Raw genomic sequence first — 11,509 nt, forward strand, 5'->3', positions numbered from 1 at the left:
TAGTTAAAGTTTAATTTAAAAAAATTACGATAGAAATAGTATCATGAATTATTGAAATGAAAAGAATATTTAATTTTTTATTTCTATGAATATATTTGTTGGTTTCATTGCTAATCTACAAGTACATCTTCTTCCCTACTTTGCTAACTCCGCTCTAGGCTTGCATAGTCGTAGGCGAAGGCAAAAGCAAGCCCGGGAGTCTCGGCCCAGGGTAATAATCCCCTCCTATGCCACTGGGAATTGGATTTCCACCCCGGAGAGGATGCACATGTGATTATGATGCTGCCTAGTTTTGTGGGCCCAAGTTAGTGCGGTGAATTAGCCCACCTCATGAGTAGACACCTCCTCTGAGGAGTGGGAGGGTTTAGTACAAGCGACAGGACCTAAGGGGGTGCCTGCTTGGCCCTCGCCGACTGGTCTGACGATGAGGGAGTATGGTCAGTGAGGCATGCCTAGCTGGTTTAGGCTGGAAGACTAAATTCTAGATCATCAGTAGATTAGTATTGGTTTGGATATGTCTATGGACATGGATATGGAAGCCTCGATTTGGCTATTGACCTAGTTTTGGGGTCTCTTTTGTAAACATTTTTTATAAGAACTACTTGATGTAAATATTATTTTAAGGAACATTGTGGAACGTTTTTAATTGAAGAACATGTTTTTATATATTTCATAGTGTGGTAAGACCTAATTAGATAACAAAAATGATTGGGTGCATGGGTGAAAAGTGGGTGGATGGATGCCCCGATGGCGCCGTCCTATGGATGGGTGGACCCGATGAGTCGGCTAACTTTTCAACATAATTATTATTTGTGATACATAATAGAATAGCTCTCGAACAAGTTCAATTTTAGGAGAATGCGTCAGTGGATCGTGCCTGATAAAGAAAAGAGGAAAGCGTTGTTGGCTTCCATGTACCAAGTGCGGACTTGTTCCATCCTCAATCATGCACATTGAGTGCCATTTGATCGAAAGAACAGATTCCTATTAGAATAATTACGTTTCCCCTGCGAGATAGAGTTAGGTCCCTCCGTTTGCTCGTATCCTCGTATTTCCAAGAGATCGAGGTGTCATCAATCGAAGACAAGGACACTTAGCTGCCTATCAAAAGGACCTTACAGGTTTTGATGGACTCCAAAATGGCTTCCAAGTCTGGATAAAGAAGATGATAAAAGGTCATAAAAGAAGGAAGAGGTAAGAAAGAGCAGCTTTCAAGTGCAACCACTAAAATAAGTCCCTCCTTGATTCAAAAACTATAAACTGGAAAATTTAAAGGTGTGTGATTAGGAAGAGGACTCTAAAAACAAGTCCCTTCTTGATTAAAAAACTGTAAAGTGAAAAACTGAAAGGTGTGTGCACACCACCACCAAAAAAGGAAAAACCCAGGAGTGTCCTATGATAGACCAAAAGATGCAAAATGAGTGGATTTCTCATCACTACCTAGGGAGGAACCCAAATTGGTGAGGATAGACACCGACTTAATAGAAGAAGAGGAGACCAAACTTGTAGCAGACGCGTTGATTGAAACCCAGAGTTCTAAATGCTTAGTCAATGCATTGATTGGCTTGTCTAGTTAGATGCTAGATTTCCATGCCGTATTACATTTTCATATGTGACAAATAAGTGTTCTATGAACAAACTCAAGGTATTTAGTATGGATGAGTTGCAAGCATAAATAGAACTTTTATCTATATGTAACATCAAGTGTGTTGATATATTCTTGTTGTGTAGTTACTTTCCCCCTAACACTTTGCATATACACTTCTTTTGGTTCAAGATGTGGGAAGTATAGAATTAAGATGCCACAAGGGTAGAGAGCAGATTAGAACCCATGACCTCCTTTTGGGCAGAATAGAAATATAAGCTCTGGAATTGGCATTAAGGGACTTTAAGGGTGGGACTCAACCTATCTCTATATACACAAAAATGTATGAGCCTACAGTTTTATATGTTTATACACACACACACACACACACACATATATATATGTATGTATGTATGTATGTATGTATGTATGTATGTATGTATACGTATACGACGTATACGTGTATATGTGTGTGTGTGTGTGTATATATATATATATATATATATATATATATATATATATATATATATATATATATGCACACCCTGAGTGGCCTCTGCCTGTGAACAGCTTCTGCAATAAAATAAATGACTAATATATAAAAATTTAACTTTAGCAACACGAGAGCGAGAGAGAGAGAGAGAGAGAGAGAGAGAATTGTATTGAAATTACTGATTTGGAAATAGTGGTGGTGGGTGATTCATTGCTGCCCACTCTTGCACATGTAGTGCTGGTACACCTTCGACTTGTAGACAGTTTTGGGGGCGATGAAGCCAGGCATTATCATGAACTCCACTTTGGGAACGGGGCATTTCGGGCAGCTCGAGCTAGGCGGAGGGATAGCCACCGCCTCCACATACAGCGGGTGGAGCTCCATCCCCCGCCCCACCCGAATAATCTGCATTGGCGGGTTGGTGGCGTTGGCGAGGCGGTGCAGCATCCACACCCACTTCGCCGCTCGGAGGAAGGCCTCCATGAAGCGGTCGCGCTCGGTTGCATTTCGGTACGCCATGGTCCAGCTGAACATGGAGGCGATTTCTTCGCTTTTGTTGGCGCAGAACTGGTGAAAGGAGGCGTCGTAGGAGGGGCTGTGCATGGCGAGGGCTTCTTCTGGGTCGAGGCATTTGAGCCTGAAGTAGTCTTGGAGCCTGGCTATGGCGCGAGCCTCCTGATCTAGAATCTGCATGAGCCCCGAATCATCAAAGCTATCGTTCTCAAAACACCGAAACATGACGCTGCAGATGCGGGACTCGAGGGCGTAGCTGGCGTGCACCTTGCGGAAGAAGACGGTGTGGGGCTCCATCTCCATGAGCGTTTTCACCAAGGTGTACCCTGATAGCACCATCTGCTGCATGTAAACCCTGCAGAAGATGTTGATCTCTGAGCGGCAGCGCAGGAGCGCCGACTCGAAAAGCAGCAGAGCTGCCGAGAGGAAGTCCGGGTCGTTGAGCTGCCGGCAGAGATCTAACGGCGGAGACTCCATCGTCGACCTGGTGGTACTTCTCCCGGGGCTAGGGCTTATGTCCCCAAATTTGCCAGCTTCGTCCTGCAGATGCAGCTGATCCCGGCGCGCGCTGGCGTTTCTGGAGAGCTCCCCTAGGAGGCTCGCGCTAGAGCTCCTCCGCGCGCTGCTGTTCCGTGCCAAATCGTAAGGATACTGGACGCTGCCCACACCATACTGCTTCTCAAGCAAGTCGTGCTCCTGTGAGGTTAACGTCTGCTGCTGCTCCAGCTGCCACTCCCACATATCCCTTGTCTCCTCCGTCGCCGCCAGCGCTTCCTGGTGCAAGCGAGACTGGTAGAGGAGGGCGGTTGCGGCCGCAGGGTTGACTCCCTTACGAGCAACCACGGTCTCCTTCGACCTGCACAAACACGTCAAGATTCCGCCAAGCAGCCGCCCCCTGCTGCCGCCCCTCTTAGACGCCTCCTCGTAAAAAAGCTCGTAGCTCTGGTCTCCTTGGGTGGGCACAACAGCTCTCCTTCTCCCCAGCGCATACCTGCTCTGAGAACGAAGCGGCAGAACATCCCCTCGGCTAAGCGCACTGCTGCTACTGCTCTGCACAAACTGCTGGCCTCCCGCACTTCTAAACGAAGCGAAGTCTGTGAAGAGAGGGCCAGTATCCTCACAAGAAGAGCGAGCTCCATCGTCCATAATGGAACCTAAGACAGACCGAAGGCTTAAATTCACAAAAGCTCACCTCATCAATGCTGCTACCAGCAAGCAGAGCCAAGCCAGGACTAGCGCGACTGCATGCAGTAGTGCTTGCGAAAAAGGCTCAGAGGGCTTCAAGTCAAGCGGCTCTGTGACAAGCCTCCGGGTAGCTTTTCTTCCTCAACTTGTGCAAAGCTGCAAGGATGACAGGTGAGAGAGGACGGAGGAGGAGTGGTGACAAGATGTGTGGGCTCAACGTTAGACACGTACCAGCAGAAAGCCAACTCAGACTACTGAGCTGCTCAGCAGCTGGTCTTTTGTTTGTTTTTGCTCGCCTCCACTGGCATTAGTATTTTCACATTTCAACCTTTACTTAAATTAAAAAAACAATTCAATTATATATTATATATATATATGCATGCACAGTCCCCACCACAAAATGGGCCCCCAAGTATTATCTCCTATCTACCTCTCATCAACACCCTTCAAAAATTAAGTCCTTCCAAACAAAGTCATCCAGTCATCATTCTTTAATAAAATAGAATGGCACGACAACATGTAACCCCTAGCACATGGTCCAATCATTGCATTTCTAGAGGCCTTTATATTGGCTACGCAAAATTCCATAGCCTCTCTGAGTCTCTTGATTTGATGCAGACTAGAAGTGCACGCCATTACTTTCACACTTGGACCCTTGGTTTAGGACCTGCCAAGTGACATACTATTATTAACACACTTGGACCTTTGATTTAGGACCTACTATTCTTTTTTTTGGGGGGGATCAATAATAATTATATATATTACCTCATAAACTAGAAACTTTATATAAAAAAACTTGAGTACAACCAAGTAACCTATAAACTATTGAAATTTACAAATCATTTTTATCCTCATTTAGGATTTTACACAGAAAATCCCATCTCTCCTCCTCCATCAAAAAACACGATTGCTCTCGGGAAATTTGATAGCCCAACAGAATGCAGGCCTCCATCATTGCTTCAGTAGTGCAACCATGAGAGGATTCCCCCTCTCTTGGAGCAAATCTTGACAGCAGGTCTGGTTTCCACATGATTTTCTACAAATGCAACAAAAGTATGATCATCTTGCTTTGTTTTCCTGTGCCACCTTTGATTTAGGGGGTCTCTACTTCCCTTCCCAACACCTCACCTGCATCATACAATTTAGCATTAGGAACTTACCCCTAGTATGCTTGAAGCTCCACCAAACCCTGCATCATAAAATTTAGCATTAGGAACTTACTCCTAGTATGTTTGAAGCTCCACCAAACCCTGGATAGGAATTAAATAATGTTCTTTTGCAATTTTAGTAACAGCACATCCAGCTCAGTACACCTCATTTTATTCACATTGCATTCAGACTAGCACATGACAACACACTTATGCATCAAGTTTGATTCTTGCAGGCCAGTACTTACAACCTTCATAAACACAATGGCTGTTAGACCATATTTCCCACAAGACACAGAGTCTAATGATGTTAAATAGCAATCCAAAATGTTCATCACCTGAAGGACCATTTGCCCAAGATCCAATCCCCCAGAATGTCTGTATGCCCAAACTCTTCTCAAACCATTTTGACAGCTTGAACCATGTTCCTCTGATTGCTGGGCAATCCCAAAACACATGTTTACCATCTTCTAGTGATGACTTACACCTAGGACAACAACCACTGGAGATATTTTTCTTTTGTAGTTTGGAGCCAATAGGTAATGCCCACATACATACCCTCCACATAAAAACCTGAAATTTCTTGGGAATTTGGCTATCCCAAAGAAGCTTCCACCTCTTTTTCTAATTTAGGGGGCTCGAATTAACTTTCTAAATTTTATTGCAATACACTCCATTGGCATCTCCTTTTCTCATTAGTGCATATAGCTCTCTGGTTTTGCCATCCTTTAGCTTAATTCCACTAAGCCAAGCCCAATATTTAATCCAGACAGAGATATCAAAGGCAGTAGAGCACGGCTCTCTAGATCCAGTACTTGGGTCATCAGATCCCTCTATCTACCAGATAAGTGATATTTCAATATTATATGCTCCACATCCTTCCACCCAACTTCATCCCAATCCCAACAGTCACCCAAGTATTTAAGGCCTATGTTATTGAGTTTCTTTGAAGAGGAGATATCAAGTAAGGCTAGAGGGGGGTTAAATTTGTGTGTCCACCAAATACCCAAGCTAAACATTGAATTACCAGTCACTCTGCCACCCCCATCCCAAGAAGTGAAATCCAGGCAAGCTTTCCATCTCTTGCCTAACATTTTACAAAATGTTGAACCGGTAACCTTCAGAGGAGAAAATGAAAAGAGTTTGTCCTTCCAGTTTAAGTCAATCCATTTACCTTTAGCCACCACATCACAGAGTTCAACCAGTTCCCTCATCATTAATAACCAAGTAGTATTCTGAGATAAGCATCTATGGAGCATCAGAGCAGTTCTTACAGTGCATTGAGTTGGCATATGAATAATACCAATGCCCCCTTCTCCTTTAGGAACTGCCAGTTTGTCCCAAGCTAGCCAAGCAGAAGCTTTTTTTTTATTGCCATTCCTCCATAGGAAGTCTCTAAACAGGTCCAATAATTTTCTTCCAATGGCACTTGCCAAGATCCATCATAGGACAGAGAAACATAAAATAAGCATTCAGCACTGCATTGCAGATATCAACTATACTATAAAAAGGAACTCTGATACCCTCCCATTTTTTTAATTTTTCCAAAAACCTAGTTATTACCTACTCAACCAATTGTTTATTAGTTACCCCAACACCAAAAAGGACTCCAAGTAATCTAACAATATGGCCCCTTTGCACCACTTCACAGCCCCACCTTTGCATATCAAAATCATTATCCTCAGTCAGCAATAATTCTGAACTTCAGAATATTACATTTGGAACCAAAGGCACTCGCAAACTCCTGTATTATCTCTAAAGCCAATCTAACATTATTGTTCTCAGCCCTTAGAAATAGTAGGGAATCATCTGCAAAACATTGAATAACCAATTGTTCACTATCCTTAAGCTTTAGTCCAATAATGTTCCCATCTCTACAAGCCAATTCTAGGGAAATTACTAGAGGATGAGAGGCAATAGCAAACAAAAGGGGGGCTAGAGGATAGCCTTGTCTCACTGATATACTAATTTCAAACCCACCTACGACTCTTCCATTTAGCAGCACCTTAGAGTAACCTCCCCAAGCAAGAGTATAAATGCAAGTTGCTATTTTGGTTCCAAAACCAAGTTTTTCCATCACTCTTGCAACAAAGGGCCAATGAATTCTGTCATATGCTTTCTCTAGATCCAATTGTAACATGATGCATTTTGTCGTGGTGGAGAAGAATACGAAGTCTTCTTCCTCACTTGTGTAGAGGGTGTTGAGGTGCTCCTAAATATTCTTAAGAGATAGAGAGTGAGAGAAGGCAAGAGTGGGAGGAGTTAACAAGAGTGGGAGAAGAATGCAAGGAGATGGCAAGAGTAGGAGGAGATGGCAAGAGGAATTGGACAAGGGAGATGTAGCCATTTATATGGTAGTGATGTGTGGATGTAGGCTAATAATGGGCCGGGCACCTTTTCCCTCCTTAGGAGGTTTTTTCCCCCCAATGTCATGTGCACACTCTTATGAGTAAGTGTCCAAGCGATCTTATCATGTCACTTCACTTGTACTTCACTCATTCTCATCAATCTTCTACTTTGTGTGTTCTACTTCTGTTTATTGCATCTGTGTGTGTTACTACCTTTATCTCCATTCTAAGAATTAGTATTAGAATAGGTTCTCTTGGCTCTTGCCTCTATCATTTGCTCTCATTTCATTACATCCTTTAGCTACTCTTCTCATTGTCTCTCAGGTTGAGCTATCCTCTTAGGTGGAGAAGGTATATCCTATAGTGTGACATTAACTTCATTAACAAAGTTTTTGAGACTTTTCGATCATTTTTCGAGGGTTGTTCGCATGCTGTAAGGTTTTCATAGACGAGTGTCAATTCAAATTATCTTTGTTAGATTTTAGGTTTTCTACACAACATCATAAATTTGGTGTGTAGATAGGGTCTTCATCATTGCTTCTTCGTCAACATCGCTATCGCATCTTCAAGCTCATCATCAACAGCTTCATCAATACCATCATCATTGTCATCAACTTTTGCATCCTTGCTAGTAACATTTCAACACTCTATACTCTACCATTTTTTATACACTTTGTAGGTCTCTTTGCCAACAGTGATATGCTTGCAGCCATCTTGGTTACATTCATAGAGTGAGCATTGATAATGCTTGCAAGCTGTTAGGATATTTACATTTTAAGTAAGAGATTTATTTACAAGCTGAAATAGCTAGCAGTGATATATTTGACGGGAGCAACTAACCATTGTGGTCCTACGTGATGTGTCATGTATTAGTTGCCTAAGAGCTATGGAATGTTGTTATTGGCATTGAGGCTTGCCCTCTCTCACCAATGTAGGATAGTTCAGGTACTTCATATGGTAATACTAGTTCAAATGTAACTATGGCATGTGCCACCTCTATACCTCCCACAAAGATTGAAGCTAGGTGGCATGGTAGGGATGTACAAGCATATGCAATGGTGGTACTTTCTATGAAAAGGAGCATTATTCCTCATATTTCCTCATGTAAAATTGCTAAGCAAGTTTGGGATGCGTTTGCTACTTTACGAGGTGCGTAATGAGGCATTTATGACCTACTTTACGAGGTGCGTAATGAGGCATTTACGAGGTGCGTAATGAGGCATTTATGACCTACTTGCGAAAGTAATTAGAGGCTGATTATATGACTAAGGGAGACTCGATGGATGAGGATCAAAGATCTCAGAGAGTAACTTACATATAAGGCCTATTCAAACAGTTGATTGGTGTCTACTGTTCTCATAGCTTTACCAGACTCATATACAAGGATTTTGCATCCACACTTTGGCTTATGAGATGAAGGGTAACCCCAATGCCCTTACATAAGTTAGTTGCAGTGTCTTCCAAGAAGAGAAATGTTGGCAAAATCGAACTATTTTTCATGTGTGGGGGGACAGGATGATAACACTTGCTAAATAAAGGTGTGTTCAAAAACTTGTGGTTTCCCTCTGTATGTTAGTAAATCAGGTATTGTCAAAAAGGTAAATGAGGCAAAACCTTCTCTTAAGGGCGGCTACAAGCCAAAGGAAGAATATTAGCATAATCTTATGGCAAGAATGCCTAGAAGGGGATTGATAAGCCGTAAATGCAACTATTGTCAGATGGATCAACACCAAGTGTTGATGAAAATAAGGAGTCAACAAACTATGCACACGATAATTGGGCATTCATTGTATGTACTGTAGTTATGACCCTTCTTTCCATGATGTATGCATGTCGGTGATAGATTAGCATGTCTGGTATCTTGATAGTGGTGCTAGCACATAACTTCTTAGTATGATTTATTTTCCTCCCTTGATTCTACTCCCTAAGGAGGCACAGTCACGTGTATATCCAGTAAAAGTAGTTGGTAAGGTCGTGCTCACTACTGCAAATGGTGGGACAATCACTCTTACAAGTCTTGTTTATGCTAGGCATTAGAAAGAACTTGCTGTTAATCTTTTCCATTGCTAGGGTAGGCCTAGTGGTCAAATTTGTTAATGATAGGTGTACAGTTCATAACCAGAGTGATAGAGACATCACTATGATATCCCGTGTACTCTAAGCCATGGGCTTTACAAATTGGAAATGCATGAGAGATTGGCACATAATCTTCTTTCAGTTACTTACCACACGTTGTATGAGTGCTATGAAGCTATGATATGCAAACTTTGGTCACTTGAATTTTAGCAGTTTATTATGTCTTCAAAGGCAAAAGACAGTGTTAGAGTTGCAAAGTTTCTCAACCCTATCAAACATGTATGTGGTGTGCATTTTGGACAAGATGCAATATGCATCATTCTCAAAAAATGGATCAGTAAAGGCTATCTAGAAATTACCAAAAATGGATCAGTAAAGGCTATCTAGAAATTACCAAAAATTACAGCTTATACATAGTAATGTATGTGGTTCTATGAGGACACCATCAATTGGGGGATATCTCTACTTTATGGTTATATGAGGACACCATCAATTGGGGGATATCTCTACTTTATGTTATATGAGGACATCATCAATTGGGGCATATCTCTACTTTGTGACTTTTATTGATTACTACTCTAGGCACGCATGGATGTATAAAAGCAAAGTCAAAGGTTTTTACATGCTTTAGAACACTTTGTTTCTATGGCTGAAAATTCATGTAAAGTTGGCACCCTTCATACAGATCGAGGGGGGAGAGTATATGACAAAGGATTTTCATGCATGTATGGCTGAAAGAGGCATAAAACATAAATGTACAATGCCTTACACACCTTATCAAAATATTATGGCTGAGAGGAAGAACAAATCTCTCATAGAGATCCATTCTTCCCCTCATGCAACGTGCCATCTCTCATAGAGATGGCACAAGAGAAGATGGTAAGAATGAGAGAATAAGGGGGTGGAGGAGAATTAACACGAGTGAGAGTGAGACATAAATTGAGAGGCTACGTAGAGCAAGAGGAGACATTAAGAGTAAGAGAAAAAGAGGAGACATTAAGAGTAAGAGAAAAAGAGGATAGAGGAGATAAATACAAGGTAAAGAACAATGGGCTCAGTGAGTAATGACCCCAAAACTGTTACTCTCTAAGCACTATAATATTAAAAAAACGTTATCCAATTATAAACATCACAAAGTGAGATATTGTAATTATCACAAAGCAATGTATTATTACTAGAGAGACATGTCTACTGGTGTGAAACACCTAGTGGTAACGATGTGAATAACACTTTGTAAAAAAAGCGTTTCTAGGCCCTTGATCAGTAGTAGTGTCTCACACAACAGCTAGGGACCCCCCTTGCATTGTGTGTAGCATCAAAGAAACTTTCTTTGCACCCTCTTCTAGCCACAGCTCTTGCTCCCTAGGCTGTTTCCCAAAGTTACACCCCCATGTCCTCTTGCAAGAGAGAGAATAAGAGTGAGCGAGTGAGAGAGAGAGAGAGAGAGAGAGAGAGAGAGAGAGAGAGAGAGAGAGAAAGAAAGATTGTATTAACGTCTCTCTCAGGCCAAAGAAAACTGGCCTATGAGACAAAACCATGTACAATGTATGTGAGGTCGGGATGTATGTACATATATAAGGATGGGGCACTACTGGGGTAAATGCACAACTATATGCCAGGGTGATACAACGATGCTCAATGCAGGCATGCTCCTAGTCAGCTCCATCATGTGGTGGGGGGGTGTAATATGTCATACATGTCAGCGGCGGTGGCACAGAGAGAGAGAGAGAGAGAGAGAGAGAGAGAGAGAGAGAGAGAGAGAGAGAGAGAGGGTGTTCCTCCATGCAAGTACGTGAGAGAGGGTGTGTCCCTCCATGCAAGTACATGAGAGAGAGAGAGAGAGAGAGAGAGAGAGAGAGAGAGAGAGAGGGGGGGGGGTGTCCCTTCATGCAAGTACGTGAGAGAGAGAGGGTGCCCCTCCATGCAAGTACGTGAGAGAGAGAGAGTGAGAGAGAGAGGGCGTCCCTCCATGCAAGTACGTGGTGAGGGGGGTGTAATATGTCATACATGTCAGTGGAAGAGAGAGAGAGAGAGAGAGAGAGAGAGAGAGAGAGAGAGAGAGAGAGAGAGAGAGAGAGAGGGTGTCCCTCCATGCAAGTACGTGGTGAGGGGGGGTGTAATATGTCATACATGTCAATGGAAGAGAGAGAGAGAGAGAGAG

At 42.5% G+C, this 11,509-nt stretch overlaps 1 protein-coding gene across 1 annotated transcript; it reads right to left on the reverse strand.

The window, feature by feature from the left end:
* Window positions 1–2,242: 2,242 nt before the first annotated feature.
* On the reverse strand, window positions 2,243–3,941 carry LOC147635915 (uncharacterized). Its single transcript, XM_086801049.1, has one exon. The coding sequence runs from the start codon at window positions 3,735–3,737 to the stop codon at window positions 2,286–2,288; it is 1,452 nt and encodes a 483-aa protein (XP_086657175.1). The 5' UTR covers window positions 3,738–3,941; the 3' UTR covers window positions 2,243–2,285.
* Window positions 3,942–11,509: the final 7,568 nt, after the last annotated feature.

The sequence above is a fragment of the Cibotium barometz genome, chromosome 8, assembly GCF_041138505.1.
Source record: "Cibotium barometz isolate CiBa-2024 chromosome 8, ASM4113850v1, whole genome shotgun sequence".
NCBI classification, from domain to species: domain Eukaryota; kingdom Viridiplantae; phylum Streptophyta; class Polypodiopsida; order Cyatheales; family Cibotiaceae; genus Cibotium; species Cibotium barometz.

Bases quoted from the DNA above. Each gene is read 5' to 3' on its own strand.
- LOC147635915 (XM_086801049.1), bottom strand. From the start codon at position 3,737: ATGGACGATGGAGCTCGCTCTTCTTGTGAGGATACTGGCCCTCTCTTC.